This window comes from Engraulis encrasicolus, chromosome 13 (genome assembly GCF_034702125.1).
Source record: "Engraulis encrasicolus isolate BLACKSEA-1 chromosome 13, IST_EnEncr_1.0, whole genome shotgun sequence".
NCBI lineage: Eukaryota > Metazoa > Chordata > Actinopteri > Clupeiformes > Engraulidae > Engraulis > Engraulis encrasicolus.
In genome coordinates this window covers 36,533,067-36,554,920 of record NC_085869.1, presented here as the reverse complement: position 1 = coordinate 36,554,920, position 21,854 = coordinate 36,533,067, and the positions used below count along the sequence as shown (strand labels likewise).

Here is a 21,854-nt window from a genome sequence, read left to right as displayed (position 1 = left end):
ACTTGGGTTAAGGTGACCAATATATTCGCTCCTGTTTCATCATTTTTATTTGTACATACAGTGTTTGTGATTGAAGAGAGACGATTGTTTGACCACAGCATTTGCTAAGCTAAGCTAATTTGACCGGGAAACGATGCTACGTCACCACGCGAGGCGAGCGAGCAGGTTGAGAGCGGGTGGAATTTACGTACATGTATCACAGCCGTAAAGGTGCACTGTGTAGTATTTTTTTAAAGTTTATTTCCAGAATTCGTGCTCCCCATTCACAAATGTTGTTACCTTTTTCACAAATACTTACCACCACCATCAAATGAAATTGTCATTATGACTAGGACAATTGTACTTTTCATACATGAAAAGGTGGACCTTCTCCGTGTCCACCATTTTGGATTTCCAGCAATAGACATTGTTAGCTGTGAAACATAGTATACTTTGGTCATATTAGTAAATATAAGTTTATTACTCAGTAAATATACAAGAAATATATACATGTGATTTGTCAATAGGCAGCACTGATTCAGTAAGCAATGTAATTGCAGTAGATACTCTGGCCACAATCCTACACAGTGCATCTTTTTTAATAATGTTTTCTGTATATACTCAGAGTCCTTGGCTGGTGCTAAATGCACTTGAGCCATACGTTACAAAAGTGAGTGACCTTGCTTCTTACCTCTTCACATTCCTTTTCTGTACATGAGGTGGTCTTCTAACATCTCTGTACAGATGAGGATAAAGAATGTAGTCAGACTCTAGTCCAAGAACCATAAGCTAAGATAACTTCATTGATTGATTTGTTTGAAGGTAAAAAGTAAGGATAATGGATAATTTTTCCTGTATACACTCCTTGACTGGTGCCAAGGGCACTCGAGCCCTACGTTCTAGGAGAGGGGCTTGCTTTGCTGATTACACCTCTTCAGAGGAGTGAAGGTCAAGGGTCAAGTATGAAGAGTATAGGCCCAGACACCTTAGTATTGTTTACTGTATAAACTCCTTGGCTGGTGCCAAAGCTTATTCGAGCTCTTTTTTCCAGGCGAGAGCCCTGCTTCAGTTGCACCTTCACACGCTCAAGTGGGAACTGGTGTATATGACCACCTCATACTGAAAGCAGCCTTTGTAGAGCATCAGTCTAGAGATATAGATTAACAAAGAGTAAAGGTTTCTATTCCAGGCAGTCTGAGCTCTAGGTTACAGGTGAGGACCCTGCTTCTCACACCTTCATAATCCAGTGCATGTGCGCGTGGGTGATTTCTCAGAACACCACTTCATCTAGGACAGCAATGTCAAACTCAACATAGAATCCTAACATAGAATCTGTACCGTGCAACAGCACAGTGTCTGAAGTTAGGGTGCGAAACAGATATTGGCTTCTCTATTTCTTAGTAGCTTTAGGATGATCTATTTATGACTCTGTTTTCGATAAGATTTCACTCTCATGTGAATGCATTGCAGAGATATCCCCAACCTGAAGTGTTAGTGATTGTTATGCAAGTTATGCACGGCCACATATAGCACACACATTTGTTTTCATTTTGTTCTGACCTTATGGGTGGCCAGAACCTTGCCATCCAAGGGCCTTATCTGGCCCCAGGGCCTCCATTTGAATAGCCCTGCTTTAAATCATTGTTGCGATGTGGTTTGGTTAAAAAAAGGATCTGCCAAATGCATTGCAATGTAATGGAATGGATAAAATGATAATAGGTCTTCCTGCCAGAGACCCTGAAAAATGTACACTCCTTAAACGAAAATTGGATGTATTCAGTTCAACCTCTCCTAAAAGCCCACTGCTTATGATTGCTAAGCAACAGGGTTTATGTTCCTGTTACGGTTGCCATGATCAATATATTTGTGTTTGTCCGATAAGTCTTATGAAGTGAAGGAGACACGTTCACACTATCGCCTATACTAGTTGATACAGATTATAATTGGGTGCTGAATCCCACATAATATATTGATGAATGAAGGAAGCGAAGGACGGCACTCTTCAGTGCTCTCTTCACTCTTCAGCATGTAATGGCATTTGCCATTACAAGCTGAAGAAGGGCTCTGCCCGAAACGTCCGTAGGCGAATAAACAGAGAAAAAATTGTCCGGTAAGTCTGGCAGAAGTGTGAATGTGGCTCTTGGTGCACACTCTGTCTCTCCTACCTCCTCTTCAGTGCTAGACCCTTCAGGCTTTGTCTTGTCCCCATGACTTGTGGAGGTGTTGGATGCTGTCCCACTTTCCAGTGCAAGGCTCATCAGTGGGCTGTGTTTTTTGTGTGTGTGCGCGCGTATTTTTTTCCCCCTTCCCACAGGGGCTGCATTTTCTACGATGTTATGCAATGCCAGTCACGTAGCCTTTGTGGTGATGGTGTGCCCTAACCTTGTGTGTGTGTGTGTGTGTGTGTGAATATCTTCTTGTATGTTTAGTTTTAAATGCATATTGTAGACTGTCAAAAAACTATGTTACAGGGTTAGCACAGCGTTTGAACAAAGTACACTTGACTTGACTAACACTGACTGTACCGTCTTTGTCCCACAGAAATGGCCCAGGGCCCCATCAGTAGCGTCTTCATGACTGGCGCCTCGTCCTCCAATGGAGGGCGATATCACGTCGGCAGGTAAGCACTGCACAGGATATTAAACTGTCAAAGAATCGTCTAGTAAAGTAAGACGCATCAAGCCCATCCAGTTTCCTGGATCCATGTGACGTTAGGTGGACGCCTCTTTAGGAGTCCTTCGGTTAGGAGACCTTTAATGACTTGGGTAGACTCCGTTGGGTAGACTGGGTTTGGGATATCTTGCTTTACTACAGGGTGCCCGCGGGTTTTTAAAAAGTAGTAAATGAAAGTGCAAAATAATGGCTAGTAAAAGGTAGTGAGCCACATCTCACCTGGTAGTATTTTTTTTCTGGACTCCCTGCAACTGGCCTTATGTGTTTTCTGTTTTTTATATTAACCTGCAGTCTGTAATCTCAATAAATTACTACATTTGGGCGAATTTATTTTTATGCAGCGACAAGGACCCGGGAGTTGGCGTTGCGTCCACTGATTAGCATTGTCCTGCTAGGCGATTCTTTGACTGTTCTATGCCCCGTCCCATCTCACTACCTCCTCCCCTCCTGGCACCATTTCATAACTTCCTACGCTCTGTGAAAATTGTCTTGACTCACTCGTATTGGGGGTGTGTTCTGACTCATGACAACGAGCCTGGCTCTTTGGTGTACCGGTCAGAACACGCGTTGAGGCAAATTTCTTACCTTTACAAAGGAAATGTTGCAAAACGTCTGTCATAACTTGTGTGGTTTATAATCCTTCATGGTCTCCTCTCTGTGTGATGCAATCATAAGCATAACTTCTCTGGTTTTAATACCTTCTCCTCTGTCTCCATAACCGCTGTGGTTTTAGTACTTCCTTGAGGTCTCTGCCTCAAGCATTACCTGCCTGGCTTAACTGCTATAACTGATACTTCTGTCATTTCTGTGGTTGTAGTCCCCTCCCCCCATATCCTCTGTGTCCTGTGGTCATCAATTTGTCTGGCTGTTAAAGGGACACTCCACCCATTTGCATTAGGCTTTCCATTGATGGACAATGGAGGGGTAGGAGGAAGGGTGGGCCCATTGATATTTTTTTGTCCCAGGCCCAGCCAAACCTGTCAGCGGCCCTGCGTGTGAATGTAGCTTAATGCTTCCTTGTCTCCTTGTGTTGCCAGTGACAGCGGCGCGGACGGCACCCAGGCGTCCAGCTCCAACGACTCCCACTACAGCGGCTCCCGGGTGGAGACACCCGTGTCCTACATGGGGGACGATGACGACGAGGATGACTACGACGAGAATGATGACGACGACTAAAGTCCCCAAGTTTGTCCTCGCTAGCTCTCCTTGCTAGTCCTCAGCTCTCGACCCTCTCTGCTCGGCGTGCTTGGCTCAGCACAGCACACCCACTTCTCTGAAAAAAATGGCCATATTCATCAAGGGATGCCTCTCAAATGCTACGTCGCCCTCCCACGGGACTATTTTCTCTCTCTCTCTCTCTCTCTCTCTCTCTCTCTCTCTCTCTCTCTCTCTCTCTCTCTCTCTCTCTCTCCCTCCATCTTTTTTTTTTTTTTTTACTTGACAAGGGCATTGAAGAGTGTCAACAGGTTAAAGGGCTCGAGTCCTTACTACACGCAGTTCATTTTTTGTTCCCTTCTCGGATCAGTCTCTTGTGCCGGGGTTCTAGAAGCCACAATGTTCCACAAACAGGATGCCATGCCCCCACTGCCTGCTGGGACTCGTAGTTCTTCAATAGACGGGCCTCCGCTGTAGTTTTAAGGAATTGTAACGTCCACCCCTGGCGCAGCACACCATTAGGACGTTTAGCTACCCTGATCTTTCCTGCCTTCTTCTACAGCTGAGAAACCCGCCGCCCTGGACTCATGAGTTTAAAGCTTCCCATGTCGCAGGTGGCCACCAATAGCCTTGGTTCATGTGTAGAGTGACCTCTCTGTGTGAAATAGATTATCTCCAGTATATAAGTTTATTCTATTCTTAAAATGTTAAGGCGACATGGTCTAGAAATTCAAGATGGCAGCCACCCACGCCCCATGCAGACTGAAGGATGTGGAGAATCTCGACACGCATGCTGCCAATTGCGTTTGCCCCGTCAGTTGGGCAGATGTGGATGTGTGTGGACACTTATCTTTTTGTATGCTGATTCTTAGCAAGATTTTTAAAAATTGAAATCGTTCTTTTTTTCTTGTTTTTTCCTCCCTCCTTTTCCTCTCCTCCCTCTCCTTCCCTCTGTGTGTTTGGCTCACTGCCAACTTCTGGGCAGCTTTTTTTTCCCTCTTGCGTGGGGATGCTCTACTGAGCGACATTTATTTTTTGTTTTGTGTTTTGTTTTGTTTTTTTGTTTTAATTCAGAGCTTTAGAGGCGATATCCTTTCCCTCACACTGCCTGTTTATTATTTTTGTTTTTCGTTTTTGTGTTTACCAATGATGGAGGTGTCAGGGGGAGTACAAAATGAAACTCCATTACCCATGAGTGTTTATAGGAAAAAAACACAAAGAAAAAGACAAAAAATAACAAAAAAGGCTTTTGTTTGTGAATGACGTGCTTGAATCTCCTGAAGATTGTAGATTTTAGAGTCCTCTCCGGGTTGGTGATGAAAAGTTTGAAAAAGAGAGAGGTTGTAAAGATAAGATGGCGATAAGGATGTCCAAAAAAGTGGGTAATAATTATTGGTCTTTTTTGACTCCCTTTGAACATATTTTTTAAAAACCTGAACAACACATGTACTGACTCTTCCAAGTAACTTTTTTTCTGTAATCTAATATAAGTTTTGAAAAATTAAATATAGAGAACGTTTTAACAAGTGGAATTCAATGTGTTTATTGCTCACACTAATGTATCGGTTATAACACTGCACAGAATGAACTCAAATGGTGAGAAAAAAAGAAGAAAAGAAAAAAAAACCCAATAAAAAATCTATTTTGTATAGTCCATACTGTGTGGGTCTGAGGTTCTCGGGCATACATACTCGTTTTGAAGGTACAGTGTACTTTTGTGTCGTGCATTTATAGAATCTGCAGCACAAATTTAATTGGACCTTTTTACAAAGAGGATTAAACATGACTGAGTGTAGCCAGACCACTGTGCAGTTGTATGCCCCAGCATGGGGCAGAGAGAGGAGTGGGGGAGAGGGAGACCCACACCCTGTTGGCTGTAAACATACAGTACACATTTCCTCTGCTCGTCACGCTTGTCACCACGCCCCTCAGGGACATAACGCACTGTGCTCTCCAGTGCCTGCTGCACTTTAGGATACATGCTTCAGCCAGCATTGCTGGCATATGAGTGCACTGGACTAAAGAGCAGAACTAGGGGAGTATTTCAAGAACCTGGCTAAGTAGTAAGCCAGGTTAGATTACCCTGGAGGTAGTGGTAAATCCTCTAATACAGTGGTTTTCAAAGTGGGGGCCGGGGACCCCTGGGGGGCCGCGGCAGGTTGGCAGGCAAAATAAAATGAATAATGTAATAAATTGAATAGCTTAAGAAGCCAACATAAACAAAAAATAAGCTAAACATTATTCTTTACAATGTAGGCTATTATGCTTTCTGTGGTACTTGTATGGGTTTAGGAATGCATCACCTTAATCGAGTTGTGAAACATGGTGCGCAGAAAAAATAGCGTGTCACAGCCCATGGCAGGGGGGCCTTGGCTGGAATCTCCCGGTGTCTGGGGGGCCTTGTCATGGTAAAGTTTGGGAACCCCTGATCTAATAGATAAGTCTGGAGTCCTCATTTTCTTAGCTAAATGACATGTGAACAGTCTACTAAATCCACTAGTGGGTTTAGCACTTCCTGTAGGTTAACATGGCCAGGTTTATCACTTAGCCACGTTCTTGTAATACATTGTTGTACCCAGGTGTGCCTGAGCAAGGTGAAGTTTCCCTGTTAGGTTTTTTTTGTATTCTGTAATTTTTATGAGACCTACTCGCCCCATTGTTTGTTGATGTAACTGGACTGCTATTCTCACATGGGTGAGATCAGTATTTGAATGCGATTTATTGAGAAGAATGTATCTGAAATAGAGGATGAAGTTGGTGGGGGAGCGTTGGTGCAATTCTTTTGAGTATGCCTTTATGTCAGGGCTGGGAAATGATCAAGAGAAAGCAGTACAGGGAAACTGCTGAAAATTGCAGAATGCTGACAGACACGGGCATGTCAGTAAATTGTCAGAATGTGCAATAACCACTGACATATAGGTCAGTGGCAGTGGTGTAGTCTACGTAGAACGCGGGTATACAGAGTATACCCACTTCTAAATTTCAGGGATTTCAGTATACCCACTTAAAATTGATTGATCCATTATTTTGAATGGCACAAATATATACAGTATACCCACTTCAAAAAAATGCTCCAATATACAGTATACCCACCATAAAAAGTAGACTACACCACTGGTCAGTGGCAATAACAGAAGGGTTTGAATATTCCCATTGACAAGAGTGTATCTGTGAGCAGTGTAGGTGGTGATGCTCCACTCTGGACCACCATCTGCCACTGCCACCCACTGAAGTGCAGTTTGGCAGCCCTCATATGTCATGTCAGGGCATATGCCTGCTATTCCAGATGAGACCTACAGAGGGCAGTGTTTCTCCTATGCTCTCTCCAGTTTCTGTATCTCACACTGATGTAGGCCTATATTCAAAATCAATGGTATCTCACATCACGCAAGTCCATAAACCACCCAGAAGACAAGACAAGATTATTATATGTGTTGCAAGATTTGCTAAGTAGTCACAGAGGTCTGAGTGTGTGTGTTCGCCATTGCTTATTCCTGTAAGGGATGGTCACAAAAGAAATCATTCAAAATCCTTTTAATAAAATATTTTTATTTTAGTTAGTTTATTATAGTTATTACACGGGTATAAAACGTAGTACAGTAACAGTGCTATGTTATACAGCACATTTTAAAAAGAATAAATAAACCAAAAATAAGTAGTTACCCAACATGCATGGCTTTCCCTCAGAAGTTGGATAAGGAATGCCATGTTGAGTAAGGTTTAGTGCATTTCAAGGCATATTCAAAGAATCACAAAATAAGTAACAAAGATATTTAGCTTACTGTGAAAGCTGCAGTTTGCTTAATTCGCAGACTAGTGTTTGCTTCTTGTTGGGACAACCTGTCAAGATTCTAGTTGTGACTGTCCTGGATTGATGTTTAGTGTGAAAGCAGTTGCAAAAGTAATCGGTTTATCTTTGTTACAAAGAAACAAGGAATACATGTCATATTTAGTACTGTTTAACACAATATGTAAACTTCGGTTTAGCATTAACACAAATAACAATGCAGGGTAAAATAGTTTATATCCACATTTTGCTGATCCAACATTTTGTTGATCAGCTACATCTAGCATCTTTGAGATATCTGTAGCAAAGTCATTAAAATAATTCAGGAATTTGTATTTGAAGGCTGTTGCACATTTCTCAAATCAAGATTACGTGGAACTTATGCACTTCTATCAGCAATGTATCTTCTTTCTTATTATTTATGACAAATAATGCCAGACACAAAAAAAGCTGCATACCTAGCTATACAGCGTAAAAAAAATGCAGTGTTCAACATTCAACACTATTCTGAGAATATGGTCCCAATCAATTTAGTGTTTAAGTCAACTCTCATTGTTTATCCAACACAAGTTTTAGAGCATATTTGACATATGTTGATTCAACGGAGGAGTTGAATGGGACCATACTATATATCTTGGTTTTGGGTAGGGTGTGCACATCAAAAGTCACTTGTTGCAGGTACTAAACAGAAGTGTCAGACAGTTGAAGAAGGGAGGTCTGCACACTGCGGAGTAAGCTAAAAAAAAGAAAAAAAAAAAGTTCATTAAATTAAAACAGCAACGAAAGGTGCCCTGCCTGGGCGGGTGTAAATTGAAGGGTCATGTGATATAGGCCACAATTTCTTCCTGTTACCCATATGCCTGATGAAGATCCAGGGTGATCAAAACATTGCTGTTTTAATTTAATAAACTTTTTTTTTGGAACTTATTCCTACTGTGTGCAGAGTCAGACCTACCTTCTTCAACCATGTATATCTTCTCATAATAGTGTTGTATTAACACTAGATTTTTACTTACGTGCCGTCTGTAGATTTCAGCAGGGCTATCAAAGCAGCTAAGTGTATAACCTGTCCATCGTAACAGGTTGTCATGTTCATCACTTGACAGGCTCTTTACACTTTCTTAAAGCTGGACTAAGAAGGGTTTTTTTTCGCATTCTCTTTCCCCTCAGGTTGCAAGCGGAATTGTGTTTCCTATAAGATATCAGCAGATGGCGCTCTTCTCCAATCCAGCTCTGTGCATTTATTGCCCCTGGTGAGCAGCAAAGCAAACTCAGAAGTTGCCTTTGACCAGGTCATGAAAATCTCCATGACCTATTGAAACAAATTTTAAGTTTCAACTTGATACAACTCTGGTTTCAAATGAGTGTTGCTTTAACCCGTTAAGACACAGCGTTATAAATTTGCCGTTACCAGAATGGCAATGACCAAGTGATAGTGCATTACTAAAGGCTCTGTGTCAGGTCATAGTGGTACCACGGTAGTAGTTAACATTTCAACGGCTATTATAGCGTGCCACAGGAGGTACAGCGTGCATTATGGGGCAACAGCCACCTTCGTGGTGGAGGAAATCTTGTCCCTTTCATCTCACAGACAGGACCGTGGTGGCACTCCTTCAGTCCCAGTTTGTTTTGAATGTGGCCTTGAAGATGAATACTCCCTCTTCAGGGACCTCCGCGAGGACAGTCGTGTCAAAGGTATCCTTGAAGCGCTGGATGAATGTCTGGTCAGACTCAAATCGCACCTTAGGGGAAACAAGGGGCCAGTGCAGTTAAGAAGGCTGCCATTGCAAGAAACCGTATGGAAGACATTTACTGTGGCACAACCATTGAATGGGCCTGGTCCTTTACCAAAGATGTTGGAAACATGTCAACTCAGAAAACTGCTATTTATATACTGTAATTCAAAGCTTGTTCTATAGCACACAATGTCTTTTATGTTCTGATTTAATGTTTTCCCCTTTGCCTCCAGGAGACTGAACAACAAGACATATTTGGAACTTCCGTGCAGTTTCAGTTTTCACCACACACTTAGCCGTGGCAGCTTTGACCTTTGACATAATTTACGATTTAATTTACGATGCCCGACAGGTGGGTGGGGGAGTGAGAGTGACCAGTGCTGTCCCCTGACAGAGACGTCCTGAACATGGCACCTTGGAATGCTGAAAGCTTTGACCAGGACTGGAACAAAATCATCTGAAAGCACCCACCACCCCAGGCCTGGAATGTCATGACACCAGCCAACCGGCCAAATGCTGCTGAAATTTCAGTTTGGCTCGTAAAGAAGACCAATTTAGCCACTTTGACCCATAAGGGAGTGTGTGTTTGGCTAGTAAGATTAACATCTATTAGCCATTTTGGCTGGTGATGAAAAAAAGTTAATTTTGAGCCCTAGTAATGACAGTCATTTTCAGTCTAGTCTAGGTTAATGTAACGTAATCTCATCACAGCATGACCCAGCAGTCTGACCTTGTTGGCCCAGATGAGGGTGGTGTTCGGGCGGCAGAAGTGCTCCATGGTGGCCAGCAGTTCATCCAGGCAGTCGTGGTGGTAGACCACGTCAGCGGCCAGCACATAGTCGTAGCGGAACACCTGGAGGGGTGTATGTAAATCACAGCCTTCATGGCGATTCAATTCAATATCGATTTCTTAGATCAATAATTCAGTTATTTTCAATACTTAACTCACTTAATTTGCTCCACGATTCGATTAAAATTAATAGTTCATTTTTTTTTACCTTACAGGCTTGGCTTATGTGTGGAATGTTAAAATAAATCAACAAAAGCTGAGAGATATGCATGCATTTCATTTGAGGGGCATCTTTATAATGGTCAATATTATTATTATTACTGCTTAACCCCTTAAGACGCGGCGTTATGCATTTGTTTTTACCAGTATGGTAATGACCAAGTCGTGGTGCATTACTAAAAAGCCTGTGTTGTGTCATACTATTGTAGTGCTATGGTCGTTACATTTCAATGACTATTTCAGCGTGCCACTGAAGGTACGACGCGCATTAAGGGGCTATGCAGAATAAAATGCCTCACAAAATGACTGCAATAACTATAAAAATCGATTAATCGATTAATAAAGATGAATCGATTAATAAAGATGAATCGATTCTCTTGTGTACAGTATGAATCGCTTAATTGAATCATGGGCTGTAAAATCGATGCATCGATTCAAATCGATTATTATTTCCACCCCTCCTAAGCACCTGGTGTGGGAAGTTGCGCTGCAGGTTGTGGCCCCAGGCCATGGCGGCCACCTGGGGTGTGTAGCGGCACCGGCCCCGCGTGTTCCGTGAGAGGTTATATCTCAGGTTACCCAGGATGTCCGGGAGGTCGCTCGACGTGACCCAGGCACCTACAGGTCACAGACAGGGCAGGGGTCACAGTCACACTTACTTAGGGGCCACCACCGCGTGTCACGAATATAAAAGCCCTAAACATGTCTGACTTTTTTTATCCAAGTATGAAATGTAACGGGATAGGGGCCTTTTGGAGAGCAAGTGGTGACAGAACGTTGGCAGCCAACTGCATGCACATCAACACTACATATACATCAATATCTGTTACTATTTTCTGCATTTAACCCATTGATGCGAGATGCTGCAAATACCGTGCATTGACCTAGGCGCCATAGACGCAGCATCCAGGCTCATGAGATTTGAAAAATGTGGGTGTTAAAGCTGAATGAACACATTCTAATGCAAGAGGAGGGTCTTAGCTTTTAAATGCAACTCATTTCATGTTTCATGTGCTTGATAGGCTGAGATATTCAGGTTTTATAGGCTGAAGGCACCTTTTCCCAAAAAAGGTTTAGGCATTTAGCAGGCGTTTTTAGCAGGTGCCTTAGGCCAAAATGGGTTAAGTTTTGGAAGTCTGCAGAGTTTTAGATCATATAATATCATGCATTTCCACACAGATCGTGAGGACTTTTACCCAGTAAAGAGGACACAATGGACACCAGTCCAGTCCCAGCTCCGATCTCAAGCACCGCCTTGTCCATCAAATCAATCTCCTCCTTGTTGTTCTGCAAGTACTCACAAAGAGCCCGGGCCTAAAGGAGAGCAGGAGGAAAATCTTGAGGAAAGTTCTAAGGTCTCAGTAGCAGGGCTTGACATTAACTTTTTCGCTTTCCGGCCACTGTGGCTAGTGGATTTCCCGAGTCCCTAGCCACCCAGCTATTCTACTACAAATTTGATCTTTTTTATCATGACGCTGCACATCTAACCTCAGAAAATGAGGTGCTTAAAGTGCATGGTGCAAAACTTTCTACATGAAAATAAAACAAATAAAAACTGAGTAACTACATTTTTTCTTGAACTTATACAAACAATTGATACACAAGGCGCAAAGTGCAGAATATACACTATTCTGATGTCTTTCTTACCATAGAATAAGTTACCTGCCAAATTGGCTAGTGACACTGAAATTTTTACCAGCCACAGCCAAGTTTTACCAGCATTTGGCCGGTTGGCAGGTGCCAGTGTCAAGCCCTGCTCAGTAGTGTACTAATAATAGCAGTCGTAGCAGCCAATGAATAGTCAGTGGTAGACTGGGCTTTAAATGGTTTTTTTTCACCACCAGCCAAACTGGCTAGTTGGTGTTACTCTTCTAGCCAAAAACATTCATTAATGGGTTTGAGTGGCTAGTAGGTTTCTACAGAGTGGTTGCCTATAGTGGTAGTAGCTGATCAATTAAGTGGTGCAACTGATAGTAGTATTAAGGTTCTTTTCCACTGCTGTTTTTTTGGTAGGCCTACAGCTCGACACAGCGCAACTCGGCCACCACTTTTTCGTTAACGGCTGAGTTTTGTCATGCCCAATCAAAAAGCAAAAAGTGGTGGCCAAGTCACGCTGTGTCAAGCTTTAGGCCTATCAGAAAACCGGCAGTGGAAAAGAGCCTTTAGTGGCCCTAGGTAGGTAGGTGGTATCAGTGGCCCTAGGTAGGTAGGTGGTAGTAGTAGTAGCCAATGAATGTTGTAGTGCATGAGTAGATAGACGATTAATGTGCGCCGTACCTCCAGTGGCACATTGAAATGTAACTACCATAGCACTACAATAGTATGACACAACACAGGCTTTTTAGTAATGCACCACGACTTGGTCATTACCATACTGGTAACAACAAATGTATAACGTCGCGTCTTAAGGGGTTAAAGGTGCAAGTGAACTGTAAACTGATAGTAAATCAGTTGCTAGTAGTAGTAGAGCCCATAAGTAGTTTGTGGTGGGATTGTAGCAGCTGTGGTTAACCCCTTAGCGCAGCACTATGGCTCTCTGTAATGCCACAGCAATGTTGTTATGATGTAATTAAGCATGTTCAGCAAGTGAATAGGGTCACCGGCGACCCCTGCTGCAGTAAGAGGGTGAGAAGGCCTTTAGATCAGAGGGTTGCTGGTTCAAATCCCACCCTTTCACTCCCTTTCTCACTCCATGGCGGAAGTGCCCTTGAGCAAGGCACTTAACCCCACACCCAGGAACTGTAACCAATAGCCTGTACTCAAAATAAATGTACTGGAAGTGGCTTTGAACAAAGAAAGTGTAATGTAATGTAATGTTATGAGTGGAAGGGGTGTGAACTGCTGGTTACCGCAGGCCAGATGAGGGCACCGTATGAGTCCAGGGACAGCTTGATGGATATATCGTGTCCGGCCACGTTGAAGGTTTCACAGCTGTTGGGCTCCCAGGTCCTTATCTTCTCCCCCCCTTTCTTCTTCCTCTCCATCCTCGCTTGCCTCTCCAGCTTCTCCCAGTAAAACACTATGCCAAGAAGGAGCATCTATATGAACACTGTCACGAAGGACTTGCCATATCCTATTCTATGTAGAGGGCTGGGGTATAGAATAGGATATGGCTGCTTTCCTCCCATATCCCAGATTTGAAAGTTGATGATAATCAGGCACGCTCACAGCACACCCATATTGATTGATGAATTGAATGTTGGGGTCTGTGGGCCGCAGCACTTTGACTAGATGCAAGCAGGTAATGCAGGCAACAGTGGCGGCTTACAAGGGAAAGAATTTTGTACACTCATGGAAACTGAAAACTTCTAATGTAATCCTCAGTGTAGTAGGCCTACACAACATGATGTCGGTAGGTCAGAAACTAGGTTGCTTTTCGGAGGGCCACCATGTGCTACTTCACCACTGGACTGCAATGGACTATGCTGGACTGCACAGTGTGTAGTACAGCACAGCCTTGACTTTTTGTATTCCATAAGCACCATAAGACTGTACCTTACCTGCACTACCTCAGTCCTTGAACAATAAGACAATACAATACAATGCTGCTACTCCATATCTACTACTTTTTTATAACTATTATTATTACTGTTACTATTGCTACTGTCACTATTATTATTGTCTATTATTGTAATGTCTACATTCTATATTTATCTTATCTTCTGTCTACATGTTCAATGTTGAATGTTAAATGTTCATTTGTACTGTATTTATTATTGATCACTGATTGTTACCAGTCCATCACTGTTACCTTTCCTGTCTTGCACTTTATGTCAGTCTGTAAAAAGTCTATGTCTTGGCATGCTATAGAGAGAAAATGTAATTTTTATTTTCCTTGTATGACTTGTGCATATGAAGAAAGTGACAATAACTGACAATGACTAGACTTGACTTGACTTCTGTAGACCTTGTCTAAAGTCAATTTATGAAGCTGACACCAAGGTCACTCTTAGGAGTCCAAAACATTTCTTCTCACTGGCCAGGGAATCTTTTAATACGTTTGGTTTCATATAACTGCTCATTAAACTTCAAGATGCGATTTGTCACACGACCTTTTGTGCTGGCATAATTGGCAATGAAATGAATGCATGATACTGGATATGGATCTTGGATATGTTACTGAACAATTTTAAGAAGAAGTTAAAGCCTGCGCATCCAAAAAGCATCTGACCATGGGAGCTGGACACAACCAAATCACAAGATCAAAATGAAAAAAGTCAGCTTCAACCAGGATTTTGAAGCAGACTTTTTTTGCACAAGCCATGTTGTCAGTGCTGTGAAAGGGACCGTTGTGGAAAAGGGTTCAGAATCCATCTTGAGTACTCTTAGGTAGGAAGTTGGGCTTTTGTGTTGAACGTTTTGGAACACTGGGGGTGGGGGGGGGGGGGTGTGGGACACAAGAGGAGAGCAGTCTGGAGGGAAACGGGGACTGGGAGTGAATTAGTCAGCTGGTGAGCAGCCTTTAATGTTGTGTGCTGACAACGGTTTATAAACCTTTTGGAAGTGTTATACACAATCGGCCTCCGGAAAGTCTCTACATGCCCAGAACCCACTTTACACTAGTGTCACCTGGGGCACCAAGCCAAAAACTGAAACAACGAACACTTGAACTAAATCGCCACTATTAGTGTTTTAAAGTGTGAGCTGTTGCATGTTCACAATAGTGGCTTGGGGGCCCCAAGCGACTGCCTGCCCAGCCTGGTGACAAGATGTGCCTCTGACCACAGTCACACTGTAACCCATCAAAGCAATACTCACGCCCTTCAGTTGACTCGAGATCTTCCTCTTCCTTGCTGTCCTCTTCCAGACACCTGGCTTGCTCTTTCTTAGTCACCAGGTAATAGTTGAGGTATTCCATCCCTTCCGTGGAGGGTTTCCCCAGGTAGGCTTCTAGTAAAGGGCAAGACTGTTGCATCCTTGCAGCCAGAAGGTCTCTGTTGTGAACCATGAAACACATGATGCAGGGATTAAGTTTCATCAATTAAAGTTTGGGATTTATTTAATTGTGTCCCATATCCATGTCACTTTGCTTGGAGAGATAGTTAAGAAATGGCGTGACTACTTGGTGGCTGCATCGCATTTCCATATCTATCTTTGTTAAATAGTTGTGAAATGTTCAGCTGGCCGTTCTCTTCAAGATGGATTTATTATGAGTTTGCAAGAGTATACTTTTGAGCTGTTGTGTGGCAAATGGGAATTGTGTTGATTGAATAGCTGTAACTGGCACTCATAAGTAATACACACTTGTAAATATCTTTTCCTTTTATTATCATTGTATCTCTTTACGAGGACTGGTTTGAGCTATGGGAAATGGCTCAGTCATTTGGCAAATCTCAAATGTAGCGCGACATGACACTCACTAAATGCATTAACTAATTGGCATCTTCCTCCATGTGTCTGTGTCTGATGCACTAATGGACTGGTAATCTGACATACAGGGCATTTTCCCGGTGGGCAGACAGTCATCAGGGGCCGATGCTTTTGTGAGACCAGCGCACTATTTAGATGGGGTGGCCCATTGGTGCGTCCTTAATGCACAGTGGACTAAGCCTATCATAATTGTAGTTTGGGGGTAGGGGTGGAAGGGATGGTCTATGTAAAAAAATGCCCGGGCCAGTATGTAGTCCCAGTGCAGCACTGGTCTGATGGGATGCCAGGTCGGTGGGTCTTGCCAGCTTAGCCAGCCTTGCATTACAGTGCTTTACATTACATTCAACTTAAATTTGCTGACGCTTTTACCCAAAGCGACTTACAGTTATTTACAGGGTATTGGTTACAGTCCTTGGAGCAGTATGGGGCCAGTTGCCTCAAAGGCCTCAAGGGCCCTTCAACCATGGAGCATGGAACCTGCAACCCTCTAATCTACAGCCCAACTCCTTAACCATTAGCTCACAAAATCTGTGACTGTTGTGGTCACTACTAGCAAATTTAGTTGTCGACAAAGAGTGCCGTGGACGAATGGTATGTTTTATCATTTTGGGGGCTGTGGTTTGTATTGTGACCAACCAAGTTCTCACAATAAATTACTTCCACCCAGTAAGCAAATTGATAAAATAAAAAAAAATGGGAAGGCATTGCAAGTTTGCTTTTTTAATGTAGCCTTAATGCTGTACTATCTGAGCCAACTTCATAGTTGTAATACTGCACTATATAAAAACATGTTGTATTGTATTGTATTGTATTGTATTGTATTGTATTGTATTGTATTGTATTGTATTGTATTGTATTGTGTTGTATATAGGCTACAGCAAGCTAGGCTAGAGTAATGAAGAGCATTTTATTGCCATGCACTTTGTAAATACATGTAGGCCTACTGTGGGAACACATTTAAGAATAGCCGCCCTTACATGAACACTTTTAACCCAATAAAATGTATAACAAGATTAAATATGCACCACCATGTATGCAGTCAAATATTCTCTTCGAACCAATAAATCGGTTTAAAACAATTTTTTTTCCATGTAAACGCAACTATTGAAAGACACAGATAAATGGCAGTTTAATAGGGTTGTCATTCTTAAGCTGGAGATAACTTTTCATCACCGCCAAAATGCTTGAAGCGATATATACAGGCTTCAAAATTAGACCTTTCCTCTTATGTTTCCTCATCAGTTATACAGGACGACACTTCTCACACATAATCAGCTTACAGCCTGGCTTATCATTTACAGCTAAAAATATATCGGAAGTATACACACATTTGGTCCAGAGCCGCAGTGCAGTGCACCAAGGTTCAAACACAAGCCATGTGCATGTTGCACTACTAACCTCTGAGTAGTAGTAGTAGTATGTCCTCTAGACGCTGTGCCTGAGCAGGATGCCCCGCCATACGTCTGCCAAACGGCTTTTATGCCCAAGCAGCATCACTCCAGACCCGCCCAGCAAGGCAAGGCTATATTTACAGCCCACAAACGGAAGGGAAGAGCTGGGCTCTGGCTGCAAGAGGAGAGAGAGAGACAGAGAGAGAGAGAGAGAGAGAAAAGGAGAAGAAGAAAAGATGAGTGTAGACTAGCTGCCCACTTTGCTTTTGCATTGATTGATCCCCCCGTCCCACCTATTTGCCTGTCCAAGTGTTTCAGTTAGGGCTGGATTTGTGTGAGCGGGAGAGAGGTTGGCAGCTTTATGGCGGGCGCTGTATCCCGTTTCCCTGGGGTTATGTGAGAGTGTGTCAGAAACCAGACTTAGTTTTTAGTGCACGTCCACATAGCCTTGCAAAATCTCGGTCTCCTTGTGTGTCTGACACATGTTGAGATGTTTTTGTTATTGCCAAAACAGTGGGGGGAGTTCTTTGCAGGAGGACGCAGTGGAGGATTGGGCACCGCAGGCTACAAGAGGGGCATACGCACGGTAACCCCATCTGTCATTGCTATCAACATGGCACTGCCAGCCCAGAGCTTGGCTTGCTGATCCCCAGGCCACAACCTGCTGTGAGCGGACTGCCAGTGGTAGGTGCTGTGACTGCCAGGGGAACAGCGAATGTTGAAAAGTGACCTGTCCCTGCTGCTGCCTGCTCTCCAGCCCAACCTAACCACAAACCACCGGCCCCAGCCCTGGCACCCCCACCCCTCAAGGCAAGGCAAGACAAGGCAAGGCAGGGTAAGGCAAGGCAAGTTCATTTGTATAGCGCTCCGATCCAGACCCCCATCTGATTTACAGCTCTGATAGGGGAGACTGGCTCCCCTCGGATGCATAAATAAAACAGAGGAGCCGCTCTCACTTACCCTTACTTACATGCCAGTACCCCAGGCATTTCAAGTGTCAGCACAATGCAGGGTGCACTGACCCAATGGCCCCATATCGAGGGACCTTCTAAGTTAACACAGGCCTCGAATGACTCACTAAATGCACATAGCTGCAGAAATAATGGGGGTGGGGGTGGGGGTGGGGGTGGAAGGGGGTTGTGGGGGCAGGGTTGTGTGTGTGTGTGTGTTTGGGGGGGTGCAAATTACTTCACTGATCCGGAGGATTTAACCCCTGATTTGCTGGCATTCCACTTTTAGGCTACTAGGTAGGCCTACTTTTTGACTTATGTGGATGATGTTCTAGTATAGACTTATCTTGCTTGATGTTAACATAGCATTGGTGCAAATAGAATTGAATATATTGCAATGTTTGTAATCAAATATGTAAACAAACACTAATAATTATTGGTTTATATGTTATATTTCAAGTCTTTCAGCTCAACCATAAGTCCAAAGTACATCTGTGTTGATGGTAGACCCATTACTTCTTGCTCAAAGAAATCACACACTTGTGGATGACAGATGAACTTTGCAGCCTGCATGGCATTTCTCCTGCCTTGAGCAAGAACGCATCTCACAACCTACCCTGGTATGCTTTGGTTTTCCTCTTCAAAAATAGACCCCATGACCCATGACATTCTACCATATGATCCATCCAGATGTTCGTCGACATTTGAATGCACTGTGTACAAGAAACTGGCCACACACAGTGTAAATGTTTCAAAGATGCACTCTCGTCCTGCATTGTATTGCAAACTGACTCGGCTGGACCATACCCATATGCATAGCAGGTTGCCTTGAATAAGTTTTGAAATGTGATGACCTTCTGCCTCTTTGTTTGGAAATTAGATCTGCATTGCTGAAAAGTAGTGTGTGTGTGTTTGTGTGGGGCGGGGAGGAGCGGAGGATTTAGCAGTTCACAGTTAATAAGACAAAGGGACCTTCTCCTTAAAAAGTCAATTAAATCTGGGCTTAACACAGATAGGATGAATTTCACTAGGGCCAGAAATAAAGTGACATTAGAGTTACGAAAAGCCAAGGCAAATTTTTTTATTCAAATAATAGACAATGCCAAAGGAGATGGGAAGAAAATATGGCAAAACATTAACAAATTGACAGGGAAATGTCCTAAACAGGAAATAAAAGGACTACAATTAAAAATTAATAATCAACTAGAAAGTGATCCTGCTGTCCTGTGTCAAGAGCTTAACTCTTTTTTTATTGAATCTATACATGATTTGGTCAAGCAGTTCACAATCACTGAGGGCTCTGATTTGTTGGGTGATCACACTGACAATGACAATCATTTTAACATCCAGAAAATCACAGAACAGGATACCATCAAGATCATAGCAGCCTTGAACAATTCTAAAGCCAGGGATGTTCATGGTCTTGATACTAACTTTCTGAAACTTCACAAAGAGGCACTTGCACCCCCACTCACACACATTATTAACTTATCTATAGAAACTTCCACTGTCCCTAAGGCATGGAAACTGGCTACTGTCACCCCTGTATTTAAAGCAGGCGACAAAACTGACATGAACAACTATAGACCAATCAGCATATTACCTGTCATTTCAAAAATCATTGAAAAATGGGTCTCTAAACAAATCATTGCTTTTCTCAGTAATAGTCAAACACCCCTGCATCCAATGCAGTTTGGGTTTCGCCCTAACCATTCTACTGACACTGCACTGGCCATGTTTATGGAAATGAACAAATGCCATCTAGATAAAAATGGGTGTGTTGGTGCCGTGTTCTTGGACTTAAAACGCGCATTTGATACGGTCAATCACAATGTTTTATTATCAAAATTAATTCATTTTAATTTCTCTGCTAAAGCTAGATCATGGTTCCATTCATACTTAGCAAATAGAGAACAATGCACCATGGTCGAAGGTTCAAGGTCCACCTTCATCAACTGCCCAGTAGGGGTCCCCCAAGGGTCCATTTTGGGGCCTCTTTTATTTTCTCTCTATATTAATGACTTACCTGAGCATTGTCCACATGTTAATATTCAGCTCTATGCTGATGACACAGTCATCTTCACCCAAGCTAAAACCCCTGTTGAAGCAGCAAGTGTACTCTCTACAGCTCTTACACACATACGAACATGGCTAGAGAAATCATGCCTTATTCTGAATGCAAAGAAAACGGTTTGTTTGTATTTTTCTAAGCAACCTTCCCCTGGACTGTGTCAGCCTGGGGTTACTCTTGGTAGTGAACAGCTAGAAGTAGTCACAGATTTTAAATATCTAGGAGTCATTCTAGACTCCAATCTTTCTTTTAAAAAACATATAAAAATGATAACAAAAAAATTTGTAAATAAAATTTAATCTCTACAACTTCAGGCACATAAGAGGTGCTATGTCAAATAGTGCTGCTCTGACATACTTGCATGCAATGATATTTTCTCACCTAAGCTATTGCATTACTAGCTGGACCATGGTGGGATCCACTACTCTCAAACCAGTGGAGAGTTTATTTAAAAAAGCACTTAAAATTTTAGATAAAAAACCTCTTTCATACCATCATTGTAACATTTTAGATAAGTACAACCTATTGAGTTTTGACAATTTCCTGTAAATTCTCCTATAGCTGTCCTTCTTTATAAGACTTTGCATGGCCTGGCGCCACCTTGTTTACCAGGATTTTATAAAATATCGTCAAACACGAGTAACTCGAGCAGTGGTCAATAAAGATGTAGAGATTCCTTTCAGGAAAACCTCTTTCAGTCAAAACGCATTATCTACTAAAGGCGGCATATTATGGAACTCTATTCCTCTGCATATAAGGGAATGTCCCTCTTTAGCCACCTTTAAGATGGAATATAAAAGGTGGGCTTTCGAGCCCAACAAACATGTTCACACTGATGGTCTGAGCCTCTACACAGCGTACACGCACACACGCACACACACACTCACATAACACATGGCCCTATTTTTTGGGACCTTTTTCTTTTCTCTTTTTCTTTTATTTACATGCATGCCTTTTGCTTCTGTAGTGGGTTTTATTTCTTTTGTTACTAACAGTCTGTCTTATCTTAAAGTCTATTGCTTGTAAACATCTAGCCTGCCTATTGGACACCAGATGGAAATTAGCCCTTGGGCTACAATCTGGCATGTTTACATATATGTACATGTATGTATATGTTCATTAATGTGCAATGTCCTGAAAAAAAAAAAAAAAAAAAAAAAAAAAGTGGAGTTATGGATGAAATTTGATTTCATAATGGCTGTGCTCTTTCTTGTTTTGTCAGGCAGGCCTGCTGCAGATGGATGGCCGGTCTCATCGGGGTCATCATGGGGAACAGGTGATCTTGTCTTAGCGTGGTTGCAGAGAGGGGAAAGTGCTCTGGGGAGAGTACTATGGATGTCTTTGTCTGCGTGGAGTCATACCTATGTTCCCCGGATCCCATGTTCCCCGGGTCCCATGTTCCCCGGGTCCTATGTTCCCCGCAACCGGGATAGTTTTGGTCAGGGCACAAATTTACAACTCATAAACATTGCATTACTTACAGGTTAGGTTTAGGGATGGTTTTGGGAAGGGCACAATTTGAAAACTCAGAAACATACAATGCGGGGAACATAGAACCCTTTTTTAGAAAAAAGGGCCCTAAGTTCCCTGGTCCCATTGAAAGACAGGGGAACATAGGACCAGGGGAACATAGGTACGCTCCCGTCTGCGTTATAGCATAGGCCTTCTCCATGGCTGTCACTGCATACTTAAACGTATAGCCACAGAAGGCTCCTTGGCACTGTCCCCTGTAT

General features: G+C 42.8%; 2 protein-coding genes across 5 annotated transcripts in view; one reads left to right on the top strand and one right to left on the bottom strand.

Annotated features, from left to right (window-relative positions):
* Window positions 1-5,461, top strand: part of tfdp1a (transcription factor Dp-1, a) — a 32,238-nt gene extending 26,777 nt beyond the window's left edge. For all 4 annotated transcript variants that reach the window (XM_063213834.1, XM_063213835.1, XM_063213837.1 and 1 more), the window contains exons 11-12: window positions 2,521-2,599; window positions 3,690-5,461. In XM_063213834.1, the coding sequence (XP_063069904.1) occupies window positions 2,521-2,599; window positions 3,690-3,828 (218 nt within the window). In that variant the 3' untranslated portion in view covers window positions 3,829-5,461. The remainder of the gene's footprint in view (window positions 1-2,520; window positions 2,600-3,689) is intronic.
* Window positions 5,462-7,350: 1,889 nt separating this feature from the next.
* mettl21cb (methyltransferase 21C, AARS1 lysine b) lies at window positions 7,351-17,255 on the bottom strand. The gene is made up of 7 exons (XM_063213828.1): window positions 17,108-17,255; window positions 15,098-15,273; window positions 13,189-13,358; window positions 11,536-11,653; window positions 10,809-10,957; window positions 10,061-10,183; window positions 7,351-9,336 (listed from the first exon to the last, which is right to left on the bottom strand). The coding sequence occupies exons 2-7, from the start codon at window positions 15,252-15,254 to the stop codon at window positions 9,208-9,210; spliced, it is 846 nt and encodes a 281-aa protein (XP_063069898.1). The 5' UTR covers window positions 15,255-15,273; window positions 17,108-17,255; the 3' UTR covers window positions 7,351-9,207.
* Window positions 17,256-21,854: the final 4,599 nt, after the last annotated feature.

What these genes read in the sequence shown, in the direction of transcription:
- mettl21cb (XM_063213828.1), bottom strand. Translation starts at nt 15,254, where the DNA reads ATGCAACAGTCTTGCCCTTTACTAGAAGCCTACCTGGGGAAACCCTCC. An exon ending in TCTCGAGTCAACTGAAGGGC is followed by an intron (nt 13,359 to 15,097) that starts GTGAGTATTGCT and finishes TTCTTGGCATAG; the next exon opens with TGTTTTACTGGGAGAAGCTG. An exon ending in GTGCCCTCATCTGGCCTGCG is followed by an intron (nt 11,654 to 13,188) that starts GTAACCAGCAGT and finishes GCTCTCCTTTAG; the next exon opens with GCCCGGGCTCTTTGTGAGTA.